The following is a 24,304-nucleotide window of genomic DNA, read 5'->3' as shown; positions in this document are numbered from 1 at the left end:
TGTATGCATCCCTCTGACAAATAAAATCTGTTTTAAAAAAACTAGAGAAAGTGTATTGTGAACAGAACACTGATGACAGTGGAAATAGACTAACACATCACAGCTTGACTGTAAGCCGTGGAGCTTGTGGGGAGAAGATGTGTGCGGGTGGAGCGACAGAGATGACTTCCATCTTGGAAGCGATGGTGTTTTTTCTTAAAATTTGGCCTAGTTTACATCTAGTCGGAAAACGCACTTGTACACATCATAGAAACTGTGTTTCAAAGGCAATAGTATTAAATCAATCTGTCTATATGGAATCAAGTGTAAAATTACCTTTTGCTCAATGTTAATAATGTACAATAATATTAATCCATAAAATTCTCTTGCAATCCCTTTGTGCATGTGTGTAGTGATCGCTACTCATCCTCTGCTGTCACCATATGGAATGTTAATATTCATGATGACACATTAGAATAATGGGTTCCTTGCTCTGTGAATTCAGTTGGGAGCTTGGGGCTGAGCTGTAAGGAGACAGCTCCTGGTGTTTTTGTATATCCTTCTTAACATTTTAATACCTTGACTACCATCTTGTACCATCTTACTAAATAAATACTTATCCTTACAAGAACCTATGTGGACCTGATCATCATTTACTTCACTACAATGTGAACCGTGATGGTGTTGGTACTACACGAGAGACCTAGGCACACCCACCCGTGTGTTCCTGTGATTTTCTGCCGGTTGTCTGCAGTGCTGCACAGCAGTGTGGAGCACACCTGTAGCTCTTTGTTTGTTTTGCTGTGGTTAAGACTTTGCTTGTCCCTTCCACTGATTATCATACGTCAGTTTGCATCTGCTTAGCATCTTTTCTTCTCTTACACACACTCATGTGGCCTGGGCCTAGTTAAGTGCTCACTCTTCCTTCTCCTTTCTCTCCTCAGCAGTGATAATATGATGCCGTTCGGTGGGATCGCCTCCAAGCTGAAAATCGACCGTCTGAAGGCAGACGGGGTCGGCGAGCACAGCAATGCCGTCAAGTTCCTGAACCAGGACTACGAGAGCCTGAAGCAGCAGTGTCTGGAGAGCGGCGCCCTCTTCGAGGACCCCCACTTCCCCCCCATCACCGCCTCCCTTGGCTTCAAAGAGCTGGGCCCGGGCTCCTCCAAGGTGCAGGGGGTGCGGTGGAAGCGTCCATCGGTAAGTGCAGGTGAACTCATGGGAGCAGCCAGGGCCCTCCTATATATCCCTCATCCACTGTAGCAATGGTTGTGAGCGAATGAGTAAGCAAGAACAAACCTCCCTGAAATGTTTTTAGGTTGAGCCTAGGCTTAGGCAGCGTGAATGCGCTGTCTGCAAGACCTGCTGTAATCAATAAAACAACTCTCTTCCCGCCTCCCGCTTTCCATTGGTTCACTCCAGCGTCGCTCTTATTTGCTGCTTCCTGTCTTGTTCCTGCAAATGATACCTCACTTCCTTTTAAGGCTAAGGAGCACTGGTAAATACAGTTGTTTTAATTGATGCTTCTGGCCTGTCACTGCTTGTTTTAAATGCAGTTTTCTGCCTGTTTTGCTTCACCCTTCTGCTTCGCGTTATGAGCCCTCCCCCCACAGTCTGAGCGCAATGAAAGGCCGCCCCCATCTGCAACTATGTTTCCTGTTCAAGAAAACGCTTCAACAGTATATGAAACACCGCATGACTCTGTAACCCATGCATTGATTTCAGTCCGAAACTGTAGGGTGTATGTTTTACTTACAAGTCCTCCCTGCCTGCGTCCAAAACCGAAGAGACGTCCGTTTGCCATTTAAAGCACCGCATAGCTCTGTAACCCATGCATTGAAATCGGTCTGAAACTGTAGGGTGTATGTTTTGCTTGCAGCTTCTCCCCACCTGTGTGCAAAACTGAAGAAACGTCCGTGGCTCTGATACTTCTTGACAAAATGTATGAGCGGGGGCTGCACTCTAAGTTTTCAAACTTAATACAAATTAAACCAGTGTGTGTGCTGTGTAAGGATTAGTGCCTGCACACTATAAATATAGACTGTATATGGCCTGGTGCCGGAAGACCACCAGGACTCCAAACACGCACAACAAAATTGATTTAAATACTCCTTTTGTCAAGCTATAGTATAGTATATTTTATCTAGTGTACTTCATCACAAAAAATTCATATCATTTCAATCATCATATGTTTTTGATGATTTTCCGTGATTTACCATACAAAAACATATGATGATTGAAATGATATGAATTTTTTGTGATGAAGTACACTAGATAAAATATACTATAGCTTGACAAAAGGAGTATTTAATTCAATTTTGTTGTGCGTGTTTGGAGTCCTGGTGGTCTTCCGGCACCAGGCCATATACAGTCTGATACTTCTTGGCCACAATTTTGTAAATTTGTAATTCGTTTTCTACTTTGGTCTCGTCTCATGTTATGAAGTTAGAGTGTGTCTGTTTATGAGCTTATGTAGGAGTGTTACTTCCATGTGCAGACTTCTTATGTTGCACATTGTGGGAATGTGTGTGTTTTCATGCTTGTATCTTGTGCCTTTATTTTTGCTTGCATGATTTTTTAGGTGCACCTGCATGTGTATTCCTGTGTTTTAATGTTTGGCTCATGAGTGTCCCGGGAACAGTACTCCATTCGTATAGATAAGGAAGAGAATCTGGATGTGGCACTATGGCACACTTTACAACTGGTCAGCCAGGTTTGAGTCCTCCTGGGACTCTGGGCAAATGACATATTCCCCATGTATTCAAAATATGCATATGCCTTTATGTAATGTAGCTCATTAGTCGAGATGGCGGCCACGTGAAATAGTCTTGTTTTACTCCTTCGCCTCTGTTTACGGCAGAAGACGTCACTCATCTCGCAGCATGCTTCGCTTCTTTTCCTCCTTTTTCCCACCATCTTGTAGACCGGTTGCGGTAAAGTGTGAGCGTTGGTGGTTAACAATTCTTTTGTTTATGTGGGTACGGGTTGGACATTTTGAGTGTTGTGATTTTGGGGCTTCAGGGCCGACGCTAGGCATGTGCAGTGTGGGCATTTGCCCAGGGCCCCACACTTCTTGGCATGCAAGAAGGGCCTCGCTGCAGTGCCTTTTAAAGGACTCAGTTATGATGATGATGATGGTGGTGCAGTGCTGTGAGGCTCAAGGGAAGGGGCCCATCCCCTCACAGCCATTGGCCGAAATGGCTTTGGTAACCTAATCGCTGCATCTGCATGAGGACATTAATTAGAGGAGTATTAAACGTGCCCAAGGTGTGAAGTGAGCCTGGCCCTTGCATGAATGAAAAGCAGGGTGTCCTGCAACGCTGACAATAAAAGAGGGAAACACATTGCTTCACAATGAACACTGCTCATCATAGGGTTGCTAGCTTTCTCAGAGAAACATACCAGCCATTTGTTGTCTTTTTAAGATGCAGCAAAGGCCCAGACGTTATACTTAATAGGACTTTGAAAATGAGTATATATTCATTTGTAACATGACCTTTCTGCCCTTCTTTACATTAACTATGAGTCAGGTGTTGTTAATGCATCTCTAGGCCATGTTTTAAAGTAGTTGCTATTTATACCTGCTGTTTGAAGTATGTTCAGGTAAGGGTTAAACATATCAGCTTTAGGAAATGTTCCTTCTTTTTTCTGGCCAAGTGGCAACCCTGTTCACCTAGGATCAAGGAAAATGGTGAAAGAAGCACAGAGAATGGAGGTGCAGTGCATATAAAGTGAGGTATGACAAAGGAAAGAACTAAGATAAGGGGTGTAGAAGAGATTATACAACAAGCATTTACAATGCAATGGTTTTGCCTTTGTTAAAGTTAGAGCTATTGGCATTGCTCTTGACACTCTGAAGCTCCACTCTGAAGCTCCACTCTGAAGCTCCACTCTGAAGCTCCACTCTGCACTCTGAAGCTCCACTCTGAAGCTCCACTCTGAAGCTCCACTCTGCACTCTGAAGCTCCACTCTGAAGCTCCACTCTGAAGCTCCACTCTGCACTCTGAAGCTCCACTCTGAAGCTCCACTCTGAAGCTCCACTCTGAAGCTCCACTCTGAAGCTGCACTCTGAAGCTGCACTCTGAAGCTCCACTCTGCACTCTGAAGCTCCACTCTGCACTCTGAAGCTCCACTCTGCACTCTGAAGCTCCACTCTGCACTCTGAAGCTCCACTCTGCACTCTGAAGCTCCACTCTGAAGCTCCACTCTGAAGCTCCACTCTGAAGCTCCACTCTGAAGCTCCACTCTGAAGCTCCACTCTGAAGCTCCACTCTGAAGCTCCACTCTGAAGCTCCACTCTGCACTCTGAAGCTCCACTCTGCACTCTGAAGCTCCACTCTGCACTCTGAAGCTCCACTCTGAAGCTCCACTCTGAAGCTCCACTCTGCACTCTGAAGCTCCACTCTGCACTCTGAAGCTCCACTCTGAAGCTCCACTCTGAAGCTCCACTCTGAAGCTCCACTCTGCACTCTGAAGCTCCACTCTGAAGCTCCACTCTGCACTCTGAAGCTCCACTCTGAAGCTCCACTCTGAAGCTCCACTCTGAAGCTCCACTCTGAAGCTCCACTCTGAAGCTCCACTCTGAAGCTCCACTCTGAAGCTCCACTCTGAAGCTCCACTCTGCACTCTGAAGCTCCACTCTGAAGCTCCACTCTGCACTCTGAAGCTCCACTCTGAAGCTCCACTCTGAAGCTCCACTCTGAAGCTCCACTCTGCACTCTGAAGCTCCACTCTGAAGCTCCACTCTGAAGCTCCACTCTGAAGCTCCACTCTGAAGCTCCACTCTGAAGCTCCACTCTGAAGCTCCACTCTGAAGCTCCACTCTGCACTCTGAAGCTCCACTCTGAAGCTCCACTCTGCACTCTGAAGCTCCACTCTGAAGCTCCACTCTGCACTCTGAAGCTCCACTCTGAAGCTCCACTCTGCACTCTGAAGCTCCACTCTGCACTCTGAAGCTCCACTCTGCACTCTGAAGCTCCACTCTGCACTCTGAAGCTCCACTCTGAAGCTCCACTCTGCACTCTGAAGCTCCACTCTGAAGCTCCACTCTGAAGCTCCACTCTGAAGCTCCACTCTGCACTCTGAAGCTCCACTCTGAAGCTCCACTCTGCACTCTGAAGCTCCACTCTGCACTCTGAAGCTGCACTCTGAAGCTCCACTCTGCACTCTGAAGCTGCACTCTGAAGCTCCACTCTGCACTCTGAAGCTGCACTCTGAAGCTCCACTCTGCACTCTGAAGCTCCACTCTGCACTCTGAAGCTCCACTCTGCACTCTGAAGCTCCACTCTGCACTCTGAAGCTCCACTCTGAAGCTCCACTCTGCACTCTGAAGCTCCACTCTGAAGCTCCACTCTGAAGCTCCACTCTGAAGCTCCACTCTGAAGCTCCACTCTGAAGCTCCACTCTGCACTCTGAAGCTCCACTCTGAAGCTGCACTCTGAAGCTCCACTCTGCACTCTGAAGCTCCACTCTGAAGCTCCACTCTGCACTCTGAAGCTCCACTCTGCACTCTGAAGCTCCACTCTGAAGCTCCACTCTGCACTCTGAAGCTCCACTCTGAAGCTCCACTCTGAAGCTCCACTCTGCACTCTGAAGCTCCACTCTGAAGCTCCACTCTGCACTCTGAAGCTCCACTCTGAAGCTCCACTCTGCACTCTGAAGCTCCACTCTGAAGCTCCACTCTGCACTCTGAAGCTGCACTCTGAAGCTCCACTCTGCACTCTGAAGCTCCACTCTGAAGCTCCACTCTGCACTCTGAAGCTCCACTCTGAAGCTCCACTCTGCACTCTGAAGCTCCACTCTGAAGCTCCACTCTGAAGCTCCACTCTGCACTCTGAAGCTCCACTCTGAAGCTCCACTCTGCACTCTGAAGCTCCACTCTGAAGCTCCACTCTGCACTCTGAAGCTCCACTCTGAAGCTCCACTCTGGCTGAACATAACAGTCTGCAGTTTCACACGTTACATTTGTGTTAGCTGCATTACGTCATAATTTATTGTCAAAGGCTATATGTTCTTTCAATGTTTCAAGCTGTTTTCAAGCGTTCACGCTTTAGTCAGCCCACTACCGAGCAGACTGACCCGGACCCAGCCCAGTCCATCCAGGGCTTTCAGTGGCATTCATCACAGTGTCTCACCGGAAGGCGGGCATCAGAGAGAAGCGGGAGGGGGCGGGAAAGGGGGAGGAGAGACGCTGACGACGGCCGGCCGGAGCACGAAGGCGGGCACCAGGAAACAAGCGGGAGGGGGAGCAAGGGAGGTGCCGGCAATGCCGGAACAGAATCGGGGGCGTTCCCGGCGTCGCGTGACGTCGGCAAAAGCCAAAGAAACGCGGGAACGCCCCCGAATCTGGTCCGGCATTGACGGACAGGCCCCTCGTCCAATGGCTAGGCTCCATTTATGGAGCCAGCCAATGAATGACGAGGGCCGACCCAAAGCCACACTACAGAACTCATCAGGATTTCGCCTGCGCGAAAAAGATGCGCAGAGCGCATCTTTTCGCCAGGCAAAACCTAATAAAAGTACAGCAGAGAGGGACAGATTAACGTAATGGGGACAGAAGGGCAATGAAGGGCAAGCGGCTTGAGGAAACAGGAAGAGGAGCGGTGTGTGTGACGAGCAGGATCCGTGAAAGAAGGGAAGAGTCTGTGCCCTGCGCTCGGGTTGAAAACATGGGGCTCCGCTTCTCTGTGAAATGCCACACTATCACTCAGGCCACCTGCTCCTTCAGTGCCCCGACCCCCATTCGATCACAAATATATTTTTCAAGGGAGGTGTCTTGACCTCCCTCGTCCAAGGGCGTGGTGACATTCCTGGGGTGAGGGAGTGGGTAGAGGAAAATAGTGGGTAGGGGAGGTGGCAGCAGTCGGTGCTTAATTTGGGCCGGTGATTTCAGGTGCTCGGCACTGGCACTTAATTGCCAACACCGGCACTCATGACAGCTGCCACATGGTGGCGCGGTTTGTGTATTTTCAGGATGAGCAGAACAACTGTTGATTATTATTTCAATATGCATTTAAAACAGCTAATACCTGCTGCCAAGTAATTCCTATTGATTTGGGGACCTCGAACAGTCCGAATTATCACAGCTGTACCAGTGTGATGGTTGGTAGTTGTGCAGGTACTGTCATTGGCAGCGCTGACCGTGGCAATGGGTGGTGCAAGCTGCGGTGGCCTCCCAAGGAGGGCTATGGCTCTTATGTTTTTTTTTACAAATTAAGCACTGGCAGCAGTGAAGCCAACAACTGTTGGCTCACAACGTCAGGAGCAGGGCAGCACCTTGCTGAAATATCTTCCCTCAAGCCTGGCTTGCCTTTTCTGTTTTGCTTTGCCAGGCAACAAAAGGGCCACTTTGTTCCAAGGACCTGCCAGACATTACCAAGTGGATTGGGGATGAGGGAGCAGACAGAAAAGACTGGCAGGGCAGGGTATAGCAAAGCTCAGTCTCCTTGGCCTTGGTGCGCTGCATCAGGCTGCAAGCACCAGGTATCGGCCACCTTCCCGGGGCCTTGCTGCCAATATCTAGTGCTGTGTGGTCTGGGGGTCTCTCCTTGGCCTCAATTCTGTGAAACAGAGGAGATAAAACTCCATCACATGGGCCTGAAAGCACATGGAGTGGTTTAACACCTTCGGTGCTGGTGACGGTTCCCGGTCGTCATCAGTTACGGTGGGCGTGTGCTGATGACGGCCGGGAGCCGTCATGACCACGCCCGCGATCGGAATGTGCCGCACAGGTGCAGAATTCCGGCCGCAGCCAGGGGGTTAATGGAAGTGGGGAACCAGGTACAGGTCCTGGCATCGGCTCTAAATCCTGCGAGTGTGAGCAAATCATTAAACGTCCCCATACCTAAAAAAACCCTGACGTATTGTAACGCGCTTGGTACTTTTGTAAAGCACTCCAAAGACCTCGGGCTGAGTTTGTGCTATATAAAAGTGCAAAAAAGGAACCTCAAAGCCATATCCCAGTCCTCTCACATCTCAGCACTATCCATCATGCATGACTCTGAACCCCCTGCTGAATGGAGGGGTGGAAGCGTAGGTGGATGGAAGAGTGAAAGGGATGATGGATGGAGTGAAAAGATGGATGGATGAGTGAAATAATGGATGAGTGGATTGATAGATGTGTAAAAGGGTGGATGTAAGGATGGGTGAGTGAAAAGATGGATGGATGAGTGAAAGGATGGGTGTAAGAGTAGAGGAGTGAAAGAATGGATAGATGAGTGAAAGTGAGGGTGGAGGGATGAAAGAAAGGGTGGATGGGTGAGTGAAAGTGTGGATGGATGGATGGATAAATGAAAGGATGGGTGAAAAGGTAAATAGATGGATGAGGGAAAGGATGGAGTGAAAGTGTGGCTGAATGTTACTGATGTGCACACACAAGGTCCCTTGGCAATACCAAAGAAGATTAGAAGTTCTGTGATGTCACTTTCTGTGATGTCATTTTTTGTGATGTCTCATGCAAATTGGGGCCCGGGCCACAAAAATCTTAGGACCGGTCCAGAGATTCTGCAGGCGGTTTCGGGGAGGGCAGGCTGGCAGGGATACTGGGTGTATAAGAAGTGGGACCCTGCAGAGGATCTGCAAAGCCTTCTGTATTATGTGTATAGCGCCCTTGATTGCCACGCGCAGGGCCTCCTGCAAGTCGTTGCGAGATTGGCCGTTTGTGCTGGTAGCGTCTGTTATACAGCATTTAGTGTTGGCAGTCTAATATGACCGGTCCTCCGAAGGGAATCCCTACATTGGTCAGTGAGTTGCCCCATGAGAACAACATCATTTAGTAGACTAAAATATATGTATGTTTACCCTATCAGACGTTTTAAACTGTTCGTGTAAGACCTTTTATGGGCCAGACAAGTGGGTTTGAGTCGAAGCAGGTAACATAAGGCGGTCTCGATGGGCAAGCTGGTGCTCCTTTGCCACTGATTCTTTTACGGTGCTAATATTAACTGTGTTCCTATTAGGTGCTGGAAGCATTCAGAACATTTCTCTGCAGCTACCTTCCTAAGGAACTACAGATGGATACCTGAGCACTGTAAGATCTGAAGGGGCAGCAGTAGTGGGGGGCGTGCGCGAATCTGGGGGTCCCTTACGAGATCCAAACTCCTTATAAAAAAACCTCTTTTTTGAGTTTGTTAACCCCCTTGCTGCGGCCGGAATTCTGCGCCTGTGCGGCACATTCCGATTGCGGGGGTGGTCATGACGGCTCTCGGCCGCCATCTTCACACGCCCATCATAACTCATGACGGCCGGGAGCACCGAACGGGTTAATTTAGTGTAAATTAGGTAATGTTCACATAATCGTAAACCATTTATAGCCATTTTAAGCTGTGCTAGATGTGTGTTTTGGATTAAGATATTTATACCCAACTAGATTATTTATTAAGACTTTGCATTCTTGCTTTAACTATGGCATGTTACTTGAAATCCCGACGATTTTCAGAACCACATCCGTGTGTGAGCGCAAGATACAAACAATTGTTCTTCAGACGCGTCCTTTTTAGGTCCAGCCTAGTGCAGCGCGCATGCGCTGCTCTGCGAGGCTTCTTGTAGCTACTCTGTATGGGTCTGACTCCTCCCATGCATTGGGTTGGCTTTTGCATGTGTCTTTTTCAAAACAAAGCCTGCAAATGGGTGAAGGTGGGTGCGTGTCTCGCCTCTTCTGAAAGGTTCACTCCCACAGCAAAGCGTTTTGTCTGCGGAAGCGGCAGCTACAATGCCTCCTTGTCTTTCCTGCGCCCCTCCCCCTTGTCTCCCTGTGCGGGCCCCCACCACTCCTCTTGAGCTGCTTGTTTTAATGACTAGCTTCCCCCTGTGAGAGCTGACTTTGTGTAATTACAACTGTTTTAGCAGCTGCTTGTTTGTTTGGTTGAGGATGGTGTGGAGTTTTCTGACATATTTTCCTGGTGTTGCTAACGTTACAGCTTTTAATGAAAGTTTCAAAAGTCGGACCAGTTTGTGAGACAAAACCAAACGTAAGTGCTCGCAGAAAATGATTTTCGGGGCTGTCCGTGCCAGATTTGAACACGACAATTTGCTATGAAATTCATAATTCCAAGGTTTCGGATTCAGACTTCTGAGGTAGTTTTTAAATGACAACCTTTCTTCGGCAATACTACAAATAGGTGCTTGTTTATTTTACTTTCAGGAGCGCATATTTTCTTGATCCCTCTCCCGGAGTACTCCATTGTGGGAAGTGCAAAATGTGTTTACTGTTAGTTCCTATTGGCATCCTCCATGTCTAATGGTGAGCATTGCTTAATGCTCTTGGTGTATATCACAATAGCAACCTCTCTCTCTTTCAGTGCGAGAGCTCACGGGCACCTAGAGGAGCGATGAGAGAGCTTCTGTGCCATGGACATGAGGCGCAACCCTGGAGCGGCAAGATCTCTCTTCCCTGCTTTTTACTGCATGTTCAGACACAGTGCACGTTCTGCTCTTTTCAGCGTTTTCGCATTGGTAATGTCAAGATTATAAAACAATATATCACTGGGTGCATTTAAAAATTCCAACATGTATTAGGCAGGAGGAGCTTATTTCGCTACTTCAGTAGAAGGAGGTATAAATAAGAGAAAAATATATATATTCTGTTTCCTTAGCTCATAGTGAGGATGGCCACAGTATTTCACAGCAGAAACATGTGTTTGTTTGCTTTTAGTGTGAAACTACATAGAAGCATAATTTGTTTTTGAAAATGCCCTAATGCAATTGGCTTTTATGTTTAAGGTTAAATGCATCATGTTAAGATTATGAAATACAACAAATATGGTTACATAAAAACTACTTTAGCTCAGCTTCCCTATTTAAAAAAACAAACTACATGGAACTAAAAGTATAGAGTGAGTAAAATAATATTGTTTCTGTTCTGAATTAATGCTGCAATGTAGAACTTCTAGATTGCATTATGGGTATTTTTGTCTTAACTACTTCTAAATATTTTTTTTTTACAGTTAATGTGGTTTTCCACTTGCTTTTCACAGTAGTAGCCAAAAAGAACAGTCTGTTTAACAAAGTACCAGTCAGCCTGTTTCGGGACTTCCCACTTCTATCTAATGTAAATGTTGTCCCTGAAGGGTAACAAAGTGTTCCAGAACATTTGTTTCAATAATGCTAAATGGAGGTGAAGTCAAAAATGCATATTTAAAAACAAAAGTAATGTCTACTGACTCGTAACACTGTACTAATATGCCAAAGCATCTCATGTAGATGATCCAAAAGCTCTGATAGTTTAAAAAGAAAGCTAAAATAAGTGAATTAAGCTCACATTCAATTCCTCTAGTCCTTTTCCATGTTACTAGGAATGATGACAACATGACTACTTCACAACAGCACCTTACTCCTATTTAATTTAATCTTACCAAAGAAACTGGCGCAAAAGCAGGGAATGATTTCCTCTAGGAGCCCAAGACTAATATCAGTAACCAACAATAATCAAAAAACACTTGATTAACCACTAGAAATGGGTCGCAGAGAAGTGTAGTACTTGCTGTAAAGTGATTCAAAGCCTTGTTAGGGGTAGTAAGTAGTATTAAAAGCCAGTTACAATATAACACAAATAAAATAGTATTAGCCAACGCAAACCACATTTGTTTCCCTATGTACATTTTATAGCATTTAGTAACAGCAAAAGTGCAGTTTATAAGATTTTTTTTAAAGCATGTTTTCAATACATGACAGTCACATTACAGACTTATAGCTTCACACACTGAAATGTCTGTGGACTCTTCCCAAACCCACCCCTGATACTATCAGGCCAGCACTGAGCTAAAGCACTCTAACTTACAGTAACAAACGCATATATAGACATAGCCCACACATACACAGCATGCATACGTTTTGACACAAAAAATCTAGATGTACGTTGTGAGACAAGTACATATTGAACCACTCTAACTAATGCATTGCAAACAAACCGCGGCAAAGCCAAATCGCAGCCTTTTTAAAGGCGAGACCTATTGGCTTTGCCAGTGCTTGTTTGTGTGGAACACTGTGTCTGACTTGGCCACTGACTATTCAAACACGTATCCTAAAAACAGTTTACTGCATGCTTTAAAACTTCAATGTAAGAAAATCGGAGGTGGAAATTATGCAACCTGATTCCTAAACACATCCGGTGCAAGGGGGACCCACATGGGAGGTCTGCTCTATCAAATAATCTTTCAGTGACCCTGTGCGATATGTGATAAAGGTCAAATCGAGGTCCCCAACCATGCCAATAATATATCACAACCATGTACTCAGAGCGTTTGTATAAATAAAAAAACACACAGTAAATATTGGTGGGGTTTGGGATAAGCCTTCTTTGTTTACAATAGCCACGCCCACTCTCCGCCCATATTTGTCATTGGCTTGTGTCATTGTCCTTCGTAAATGCTGGCTTCTGATTCGTTAATTGGCTTGTCAGTCCCTCCTTAATACTGCCTTGTCTTCATTTGTAACCTCCTATGGGGACTAGGCCTTTTACTTCGGTTGTCTTATTTAGTCTGAAAGCACTATTGTATTTAATGATTTTCTCCTACTGGTGGCAGGACAAGCTTTTCTGCAATATTCAGCACACTTTCACTTTCCAAGCAGCCCGGGACAATGGCGGCCGCTTCTTTGAAATGCAATAGGTCTCGCATTTACAAGAGTTAGAGCTATTAGCATTCTAAATGACAATGCCTTTTATTTATTTGTTAATTATCAAAACTGATAAAAGGCATTGGCATTTACAATGACAATCGCTTAAACTCTCGCAAATGTGAGACTTATTGTATTGCAAATGGTTGTTTACAGATCCTACCATGGTGGTTGTTTTGTAAAACATGGCAGTTAAAATGCAGTGGCACATGGAAATGTATCAACAAGCACTGCCAAAGTTTCAATGCCACATACATACACTCAACATAAAACTAATCTATACCACATAACAACAGTCCACATAAATAGACTCCACAGCATGCCAGATAATTTCAATTCGCATAATTTCTCTCAATGCCACACACTTCCACACCATTCAGCCTAACACGTTTCCATTACACACCACATAATTTAACAAGAAACCACATAATACAAAGCAACAACACAATTGCATAACACACAGCATGCATACAATCCACACCACATAAATACACATCACACCATAAAAATTATACTCCACTACATAACACTCCACAACACAAAATACCATACCACATAATTCCTCTCCGTTACACACAATCCCACTCCCCATAATTCCTGTACACTAAATACCACATAATTATACTCCACAACATACCACATAATTCCACTACAAACCACGTATATCCACTCCACTGTAAAATAAATAAGTAGAAAACATTTACAATTATAACACAGGAGAGATTTCTTCTCCCCTGTCGATCTCTCGCTCGATTTGTCTGCTTGCCTAGCTCTCTGTCGATCTATCCACCCCTCTTCATCTTTCTACCTCTATCGTTTTAACTATTGAGCAGCAACAATAACAATAGTGCGGGACTCGCACTCTCTTTAAATATGCCTACTCACGCCTGGTTTTCCTAAATTCTCTGAGAGAGACAGACAGACAGACAGACACACTCACACACACACACACTCACTACTCACTACTCACTACTCACTACTCACTACTCACACTCACACTCACTACTCACACTCACTACTCACACTCACACTCACTACACACACTCACACTACACACACTCACACTACACACACTCACACTACACACACTCACACTCACACTACACACACTCACACTCACACTCACTTCTCACACTCACACTCACTACTCACACTCACACTCACTACACTCACTCACTACACACACTCACACTCACTACACACACTCACTACACACACTCACACACTCTTTATACACACACACACACACTTACACACACTCTTTACACACACACACACTTACACACACTACACACTGGGCGGTGCTTGGCTGAGGCGGTGACTGGGTAAAAAACATTGTACATACAACGCCTATAACTCGAACTCCAATGCATGAGAGACTTATTGCATTTCTAATGCTGGTTTTATATGGTGTCGAAATTGTGCTTTTTACTGCAACATATTCCAAGAATTGAACCACAAGGATTTACATTTTCCTTCAGTTTTGAATTGCATGTTACACACGTGTCTGAAGAAACACAAATACAACCTTTGTGTGATCAGGTGGCGGTGAGAGTGAGCACCTTCTGCACTCTGTGGCCTTCCACTTGCTCTGCCGGCCTCTAGAAGCATCGTCTGGCACCCATGGTGTACCCCTCTGTGCACTAATGTTCTCCCTCAAGCATCGTCTGGCACCCACGTACCACTCTGTGTTCTGATGTTATTCGTAAGCACAGTCTGGCACCCTTGATGTACCCCCCTGTGCTCTCATGTTCTCCCTCAAACATCACTGGCACTCATGTACCGCTCTGCACTCGGATGTTCTACCTCAAGCGTCGTCTGGCATCCATGCTGTACCTCTTGTGCTCTTATGTTCTCCGAGCACAGTCTGGCACACATATACCCCCAGCGCTCGCATGATCTCCTTTGAACGTCACCTGGCTTGCACCTATTTACGCCTCTTTGCTCTCATGTTTTCCCTCAAGCATCGTCTGGCACCCATAGACCCCTGTGCGCTCTGATGTTCTCCTTTGAGCGCAGTCTGCCACCTAAGTACCGCCCTGTGCTCTCATGTTCTCCCTCAAACGTCCTCTGGCAGCCATGTACTGCCCTGTGCTCTCATGTCCTCCCTCAAACGTCGCCTGGCACCCATAGACCCTTGTGCGCTCTGATGTTCTCCCTCAAGCATCGCCTGCCACCCATAGACCCCTCAGGACTCTGATGTTCTCCCCCAAGCGTGGCGTGGCACCCATAGACCCCTCAGTACTCTGATGTTCTCCCTCAAGCGTCGCCTGGCACCCATAGACCCCTGTGCGCTCTGATGTTTTCCTTCGAGCACAGTCTGCCACCCGTGTACTCTCACGTTCTCCCTCAAACGTCCACTGGCACTCATGTACAGCTCTGCGCTCTGATGTTCTCCCTCAAGCGTCGCCTGGCACCCATGCAACGCTCTGTGCTCTCATGTTCTCCCTCAAGCGTCCACTGGCACTCATGTACAGCTCTGCGCTCTGATGTTCTCCCTCAAGCATCGTCTGGCACCCATAGACCCCTTTGCGCTCTGATGTTCTCCCTCAAGCGTCACCTGGCACCCACGTACCGCTCTGTGCTCTGATGTTCTCCCTCAAACGTCACTGGCACCCATAGACCCCTTTGCACTCTGATGTTCTCCCTCAAGCGTCACCTGGCACCCAAGTACCGCTCTGTTCTCTCATGTTCTCCCTCAAGCGTTGCCTGGCATCCATAGATCCCTGTGCGCTCTGATGTTATCCTTCGAGCACAGTCTGCCACCCATGTACCCCCCTGTGCTCTCATGTTCTCCCTCAAACGTCACTGGCACCCATGTACCGCTTTGTGCTCTGATGTTCTCCCTCACACGTCCTCTGGCACCCATGTACCGCTCTGTGCTCTCATGTTCTCCCTCAAGCGTCGCGTGGCATCCATAGACCCCTCTGTGCTCTGATGTTCTCCCTCAAACATCCTCTGGCACCCATGTACCGCTCTGTGCTCTGTTCTCTCTCAAGCGTCACCTGGCACCCATGTACTGCTCTGTGCTCTCATGTTCTCCCTCAAACATCCTCTGCCACCCATGTACCGCCCTGCGCTCTCATGTTCTCCCTCAAGCATCGTCTGGCATCCATAGATCCCTCTGTGCTCTGATGTTCTCCCTCAAACATCCTCTGGCACCCATGTACCGCCCTGCGCTTTCATGTTCTCCCTCAAATGTCCACTGGAACTATGTACCGCTCTGTGCTCTGATGTTTTCCCTCAAACATCCTCTAGCACCCATTTACCGCTCTGTGCTCTCATGTTCTCCCTCAAACGTCACTGGCACCCATAGACCCCTTTGCACTCTGATGTTCTCCCTCAAGTGTCACCTGGCACCCATGTACCGCTCTGTGCTCTCATGTTCTCCCTCAAGTGTCACCTGGCACCCATGTACCGCTCTGTGCTCTTATGTTCTCCCTCAAACGTCACTGTCACCCATAGACCCCTTTGCACTCTGATGTTCTCCCTCAAGTGTCACCTGGCACCCATGTACCGCTCTGTGCTCTCATGTTCTCCCTCAAGTGTCACCTGGCACCCATGTACCGCTCTGTGCTCTCATGTTCTCCCTCAAGTGTCACCTGGCACCCATTTACCGCTCTGTGCTCTCATGTTCTCCCTCAAGCATCGCGTGGCATCCATAGATCCCTCTGTGCTCTGATGTTCTCCCTCAAACATCCTCTGGCACCCATGTACAGCTCTGTGCTCTGATGTTCTCCCTCAAACATACTCTGGCACCCATGTACCGCTCTGTGCTCTCATGTTCTCCCTCAAGTGTCGCCTGGCATCCATAGGCCCCTTTGTGCTCTGATGTTCTCCCTCAAACATCCTCTGGCACCCATGTCCCGCCCTGCGCTCTGATGTTCTCCATCAAGCGTCACCTGGCACCCATGTACCGCTCTGTGCTCTCATGTTCTCCCTCAAATGTCCACTGGCACCATGTACCACTCTGCGCTCTCATGTTCTCCCTCAAACGTCCACTAGCACCATGTACCGCTCTGCGCTCTGATGTTCTCCCTCAAGCATTGTCTGGCATCCATAGATCCCTCTGTGCTCTGATGTTCTCCCTCAAACATCCTCTGGCACCCATGTACCGCTCTGCGCTCTTATGTTCTCCCTCAAGCGTTGTCTGGCATCCATAGATCCCTCTGTGCTCTGATGTTCTCCCTCAAACATCCTCTGACACCCATGTACCGCTCTGCACTCTGATGTTCTCCCTCAAACATCCTCTGCCACCCATGTACCGCCCTGCGCTCTCATGTTCTCCCTCAAATGTCCACTGGCACCATGTACCGCTCTGATGTTCTCCCTCAAACATACTCTGGCACCCATGTACCGCTCTGTGCTCTGATGTTCTCCCTCAAGCGTCGCCTGACACCCATAGACCCCTGTGCACTCTGATGTTAACCTTTGAGCACAGTCTGCCACCCATGTACCCCCCTGTGCTCTCATGTTCTCCCTCAAACGTCACTGGCACTCATGTACCGCTCTGTGCTCGGATGTTCTGCCTCAAGCGTCATCTAGCACCCATGATGTACCTCTTGTGCTCTGATGTTCTCCGAGCACAGTCTGGCACGCATGTACCCCCCTGCGCTCACATGATCTCCTTTGAACGTCACCTGGCTTGCACCCATTTACGCCTCTTTGCTCTGATGATCTCCTTCGAACGTCACTGTCACCCATACACCCTCTGCGCTCTGATGTTATCCTTCGAGCACAGTTTGCCACCTATGTACCCCCCTGTGCTCTCATGTTCTCCCTCAAATGTCCTCTGGCAGCCATGCACCTCTCTGTGCTCTGATGTTCTCCCTCAAGCGTCCTCTGGCACCCATGCCCGCTCTGTGCTCAGATTTTCTCCCTCAAGCTTCGTCTGTCACCCATGCATCCCTTTCTGCCCTGATATTCTCCCTCGCTGGGTGCACGGTCAGTCTCCGTTTCTGAGCTCTCGCAACACTATGACTGCTCCCTGTGTCCCCTGCCAACTGAAGCAGCTCCGGTAAGCCGTCTAGTGATTGTAGTCTTAAGCAGGCTGTCCACTAACAAGATGAACATGCCTGTGAACTGCAGCACCCTAGCAGCAGTGAGAACTAAGACTGAGTCAGTGCTGTCCGTCATCTTTGACAAACACTGCTTGGGGAGTCCCCCTTCCCCACTGGAGTGAGAATGTTGATTTACAGGGAGGAAAGGACCATCAGCCTTCCTATGCCCTCCTCTCTTCCCTCCCCCCTTTAGGCTGAGGATCGGGGCTCACAAAGCCACTGGCTGAAATCTTGGCATTAATGACTGACAACCTTCAATGCCCTGCCTATATTGAGTACCTTGCCTTTTTGTGTGGTGTTAGAATTGGGGGTCTCTGGTTGGCGGAGGTATGTACTTGCGACAAGCAGAGACCCTCTCCTCTAAGTCAGGGCAAAGGATTACTCACAGGAATAACCCCTGCTCACCCTTTAGGTAGTGTGGCACGAGCAGACAAGGCTAGACCCCAGAGTACATGTGGTCCGGCTCCCCTACCGACCCCTGTCCACACCACATCTTCAACAAAGTCGACTCCATCATCGCACCCCAACTCCGGGACATCATTAACAGCTCCTTCGCATCCGCCACCTTCCCGGAGAGCTGGAAACATGCCGAGCTCAGCGCCTTCCTGAAGAAACCCACCGCGGACCCCACGGACCTCAAGAACTTCCGCCCCATCTCGCTCCTCCCTTTTCCTGCCAAAGTCATCGAGAAGACCGTCAACAAACAACTCTCCACCTTCCTCGAGACAAACGGATGCCTCGACCCCTCGCAGTCCGGTTTCCAAGCAAACCACAGCACCGAGACCGCCCTCATCGCAGCTACCGACGACATCAGGTCCCTGCTCGACAACGGGGAAAAAGCTGCCCTCATCCTCCTGGACCTCTCAGCAGCCTTCGACACCGTATGTCACCGCACCCTGATACAGCGCCTCAGCAACACCGGAATCCAAGGAACGGCCTTGGAGTGGATCATCTCGTTCCTCGCCGGATAAAGCCAGGGAGTCCGCCTCCCCCCGTTCCGATCCGCGGCCACCGAAGTCATCTGCGGAATTCCGCAAGGATCCTCGCTCAGCCCCACCCTCTTCAACGTCTACATGAGCCCCCTTGCAGCCATCGCACGCCAACACAACCTAAACATCATCTCCTGGGCACCGCCCCCAAGCCAACGGACCATGCACGCAACTTGGGCTTCATCCTGGACACCTCCCTCACGATGACCAAGCAAGTCAGCGCCGTCTCGTCATCCTGTTCCAACACCCTGTGCATGCTCCGAAAGATCTTCCGGTGGATCCCCACCGAAACCAGGAAGACGGTCACCCAGGCACTTGTCACCAGCCGACTGGACTACGGGAACACCCTCTACGCTGGAACCACAGCCAAACTCCAGAAAAGACTCCAGCGCATACAGAACGCTTCTGCACGACTCATCCTGGACATCCCCCTTCACGGCCATATCTCTGCCCATCTGAGAGACCTGCACTGGCTCCCTGTCAGCAAAAGGATCACGTTCAGACTCCTCACCCCCACACACAAGGCTCTCCACGACATGGGCCCCAAATACCTCAACAGTCGCCTCACATTCTACACCCACCCGACAGCTCCGATCCGCCAGCCTTGCCCTCGCCACCGTCCCACGAATTTTCAGAACCACCGCCGCAGGAAGATCCTTCTCCTACCTGGCTGCCAAGACATGGAACTCCCTCCCCACCCACCTACGGCTGACCCAGGACCATCTCTCCTTCAGGAAACAACTTAAGACCTGGCTGTTCGTGCAGTAGCGACTCCCCCTCGCCCCAGCGCCTTGAGACCGAGCGGGTGAGTAGCGCGCTATACAAATTTGCTGATTGATTAATTGATTGTAGTACCTTATACAGTAAATTGCCAACCCACCACACAATGACAAAAGACTGTAGTTATAAAAATATATTCTTTATATAGCAGTGCTCAAGCAGTCTTCAAATACAGTCTTTAGCAGTGAAAATGGTTCCAGTTACTTTTAAAGTTGTCCCAATCCTTTAAAAAGGGGTGCCACAGTTCTTTATAGCAATATTTTGGGCCTTCTGCCCACTTCCTTGAAGGTATGGTGCTACTTAGCGCCTCTGTGCGCTTTGTAGCGCTCCTGTACGCGTCGTTCGGCTTGGGAGGAGGTGCCCCACTAAACCTCACACATCTCACGTGAGCCGGCGTACGTGCGGTCACTGTAAACCCAGGAGTACGAGGCGTACCAGCCTCAGAGGAGTCACAGTACGGGGCGCACAGGTTCTCAGCGCACTATGAGGCGTACCAGCCTCAGAGGAGTCACAGTACGGGGCGCACAATACCTTTTCCTTTTGTAGATCTTCGATGCGGACGGCGTAGCGGATCGTTGTCCCACGTCGCGATGCTTCCCCTTTGGCGATGCGAGCTGCGGCTCGAGGCTTGGACAGTTCACAGGGCTCTAGGATTGGTGGTGAGTTGTGGGGGCAACTCCTGGTACAGCGTACACGTCGACCCTGGAGGGGGAGCGGCTGAGTGCGGGGCAAGCGGCAGTACGGTCCCCAAGTGTGGGACGTACCCAGCCGCAGTGCGGGTCGCAGCTGTGCACTTTACAGCGGTGGACGCTTCGGGCAGGACGCTGATCGGCGGGAGATGATGCAGGGAGGTAGTCTGTCTTTACGTGATGATCTACGGCGTGGGGCTCAGTAGACCTTGATGCTTGGACCGGATGGATCCTCCTTTACTTTGTTAGCTAGGGCTAAATGCAGGCGCAGTCACGATGCTCGGGCCAGCGGCGGGCTGGACTTCACTTTGTTGTTGCAGCATGCTTAGGCCAAAGTCACGGTGCTCAGGGGACGCAGGTACACTGGATCACGAGGAGCGTGGCGAGGTTGCACAACGCTCTCTGTCTCCTCAATCAGCGCTGCAGGGACAAGCAGCACACACAGCAGTTCCTTCTTCAGGGAGGTAGCGCCCACTGTTCCTGGGGCGCAGTTCAAGGGGAAAGTTCACAAGCAAGCCCTTGGAGATCTTTGTAGAAGTTTGACACAAGTTGAAAATAAATAAAGTCTCTGTAGTCTTTGTCCTTCTCTCCTTCTTGCAGCAAGGCACCCCCCACAGGCCAGTCTCTCAGGATGAGAGACAGTAGTCCTCCTTGTAGCTTTCCCAGGTCCTTCTCTTCGGGCAGAGTTTCTTCTTGGTGCAAACAGGATCTGATTTCTTAGGAGCAGGGCTCCTTCTTTTATAGGACATTTCTTTTGTTCTTGCAGGCCAGGGGGGCCTTTGCCCAATCCAGTCAGTCTCTGAGCACTTTGTTTTGCAGGCTCTGGTTTCTCCTTTTAGTGTGTGGGCCAGGGACATCAGACGCTCCGCAGGAGGTGGAGCCAGCATTGTGATGACAAGTACAGCCAGGAGTACTCTGTTGACAGCCTTCCCTCTTCCTGGGCCAGATGCAGGGCAGAGTCATCAGTCGCTCCCAAAGGGGCGGAGCCAGCATTGTGGTGGCAGAGCACAGCCCTATTCAGAGTCAAGTGGCACTCCCTCCACCCACCCTGGTGTAATCCCCCCATTCACCACCTGTCATCCGTAGCCCTGTCACTCACAGAACCCAGACAGCAGATACACATAAGAGCAGAGGCGGGCTGAAATGGTTAGGCAAGCAAATGCTAACTTTCTAAAAGTAGCATTTGCAAACACAGGATATTAAAATAAACTTTACTAAAAGAATTATTTTATTATTCTGAGATCAGGCATACTAAACCTGACTTTCTACCATGCTCTCTGAGTCTGCTGGGATTATAGGGTGTAATAATTCCAGCAGCCCCTCTTGGCCTATGGAGAGTAGGTAGCCTTACAATAGTGAAAAACGAAAATTGCTGTAATTCACTATTAGGACATGCCACACACATCAGGGCTTGTCCTACCTTATGCTACAATGCACCCTGCCCTTGGGCCTACCATAGGGGTGACTAATATGAAGTTAAGGGAAGGTTTAGGGACTGGCAAGTAGGTGTACTTGCGCAGTTAGCATGACAGTACCAGACTGCACGCAGGTCTTGCAATGGCAGACCTTAGGCACATTTTACTAGGCCGCTTCTGTGGGTGGCACAACCAGTGCTGCAAGCCCACCAGCAGCATTTGTATTTACCAGCCCTGGCACTCCTGGTGCACTAGACTAGGGACTGACAGTAAACCAAATAAGTCAAACATGGACACCAATCAATGTAACAATTTACAACAGGGAGAGCATATGCACTTTAGCACTGGTCAGCAGTGGTAAAGTGCCCAGAGTCCTAAGCCAAAAAAAACAGGTGAGAGGAAATATAGGAGGAAAAAGGCAAAAAGTTTAGGGATGACCCAGCAGGAAGGTCCAACATGTGGTATCTGTCTTTAGCCGCCAAGGAGACTCCGCTTGTAAACAAAAACCCGTCCATCAGCAGTGAAAAGTTTTTAGGTCTTGCCCACTAGGCAACATTGAAATATCTGGGAGGCGGAAGCCTCTTGTCAACCCTACCAAAAGTTTACAGTGAGCTTAGATCCCGCCTGTTGCTTACCATTGGTTGGATTTATTGTCCCTCCTCTCATTTGCTTGCTTCTTATTGGATGGGTTGCCTTCCTCTTCCTGTGTTTGCCTCTTCTTTGAAACATAGCCTCTTTACCATACGTTTGATTGAATAACTTGTATTCTTCTACTGCTCCTATCCAGAGAACTACTTTTTTCTTTTTCATTCAGCACTCCATGGGAGTGCGCTTCGTGCTGTCTCACCCATATGCTGCTTCTGTAGTAGGGGATCTCTGTGTATAGTCATAATCTAGTGAATAGTCCCGCCCATGTGCGTTGGCCCCGGAGCAATCAAAAATAATCTCTTAAACTGTCTTCATTGCAGTCCTGCAAAGACACTTAAGAGAGAATTAAGACAAATAATGCAGCCTAACATATACAAGGCTACAAAGGCCACCACTTCATCCAAACAGTGAAAAAGATAGCCCACCATGTCCGGTTTAACACTATTTTACCAAGTTTTCCTCACAGGGAAAACTCCCCTTCACCAAAATCCTTGAAATGATAGAGAGGAAGGGTTGGACAGACAAGCCCCCATAGGCTGCCATTATGTGTCTTGAAAAGGGATACCGTGCCTTTAAGGAACTCTCCAGAGACCCTCGGTATCCCAGGATGCACAGCCAAAGTCCTTTTACTTTCAGTTCTTTTTTCCGGCTCCTGCTAGCAAGACCCTGGAGCATTGAGCTCTCCCTTTTTGGGTGTTTTTTCAATTTTTTGGCACTTTTCAAGTGTTTTGAGTGTTTCACTCGACGTCTGACTGCTTCTTCTTCCTTTTGCGGGGGGTTTTTGGCCAGTTTTGGCCACTCTCCTGTCGAATATGCCTGCCATGTTTGACAAGTGCCCTGAGTGTTCAAGGAAGAAGGCTACATCGGACGCTCACAGAGTGTGTATCCTCTGACTACCATCCTCTCATGTCCCTGAAGACTGTGAGATTTGCAGATCCTTCTCCAAGGGACCCTGAGGGACAGGGAGAAAATCCGTCTCCAAGGCCTGTAGGTAAGGAAACATCAGGACCATGGTGGGTTTGGGCATGGAGGGACTTCGTCCTCTGCCCGTGCTTCGGCCTCTGGGGGGCTCCCCAGTCAAGATAAGGCCAGGAAAAGGCACAGATCTCCGTCAACGTTTATAGCCTCGGCATTGAGAGGGATGACCACTATCTGCTCCCCGTCGTCCCAGGGCTCTGGGGCGAAGCGACGTCGCCGTTCGACGTCGAGGGGACTGACGTCGAGCCCTCGGACGAGGTCGACGTCGAAGACTGCATCGTCGTCGCGACACCGTCGACGTCGAGAGGGGTCCGAGAGGCACCGGCGCTCGCCGTCGAGGCGACTTAGCCGCCGAGAAGACTAGAGTCGAAGGCGAGAGTCGACGTTGAGGAGACGAGAGTCGACGTTGAGGAAACGAGAGTCGACGTCGAGGGATGTATCGACGTCGAGACGGTCGACGTCGAAGAAGAGGTCGTCGTCACGGAGAGAAAGATCGACGTCTAGGGGGCGGTCGAGGGCCAGGATTATGTCCTCTGCCTCAGTGGTCAGCCTGTCCTCTGCATCCAAGAGCCCACGGTCGCGGTGGTGCCGGCGCACGGCTGCAAAGAGGTCGGCCTCGAGGACTTCATCGTCAAGGCCTGCGCAGAAGAAAAAGAGGAGAGTGGTTAGGTCTTCGGACTCTGCATATTCTCAGACCTACTCGCCTTCTGGGCCCAGGACGCCTACGCCTCCTCCATTGCCTAAGGAGACTCCTCCTCGTCCTCCTACTCCTCCCACCCCCCCCCCCCAATTCCCCCTCATCAACCTCCTCCTCCTCCACCGCGGCCTACTCCGCGGTCTCTATCTCTGCTGCGCCTCCCGTCACCACCCACGAGGTCTCCACAACCTATGGTTCCGGTTCGGCCTCCACAACCTATGGTTCCGGTTCGGCCTCCACAACCTATGGTTCCGGTTCGGCCTCCGCTGCTTCCACCTCCTGTACGGCCAGTGGATCGCCTGAGGCCCAGGAGATCAAGGTCACGGTCCAGACGGAGACACCGGTCAAGGAGTGACCGTCGGTCTTCGACGCGGTCCCGGCACCGTCACCGGAGGGAGAGGTCAAGGTCCCGGCATACGGATTCTTCCAGTGCTAGGGAGTACTCACCCACCTTAT

General features: G+C 49.2%; 1 protein-coding gene across 1 annotated transcript in view; it reads left to right on the top strand.

Annotated features, from left to right (window-relative positions):
- LOC144762258 (calpain-1 catalytic subunit-like) overlaps nucleotides 1-24,304 on the top strand; it is a 434,899-nt gene that overhangs the window by 127,675 nt on the left and 282,920 nt on the right. Inside the window, exon 2 of the mRNA XM_078647403.1 lies at nucleotides 924-1,179. Within this exon, the coding sequence (XP_078503529.1) occupies nucleotides 934-1,179 (246 nt within the window). The 5' untranslated portion in view covers nucleotides 924-933. The remainder of the gene's footprint in view (nucleotides 1-923; nucleotides 1,180-24,304) is intronic.

The sequence above is a fragment of the Lissotriton helveticus genome, chromosome 6 (genome assembly GCF_964261635.1).
Source record: "Lissotriton helveticus chromosome 6, aLisHel1.1, whole genome shotgun sequence".
Lineage (NCBI taxonomy): Eukaryota > Metazoa > Chordata > Amphibia > Caudata > Salamandridae > Lissotriton > Lissotriton helveticus.
The sequence above is the reverse complement of the archived record's forward strand: the minus strand, read 5'-3'. Positions and strand labels throughout refer to the sequence as shown.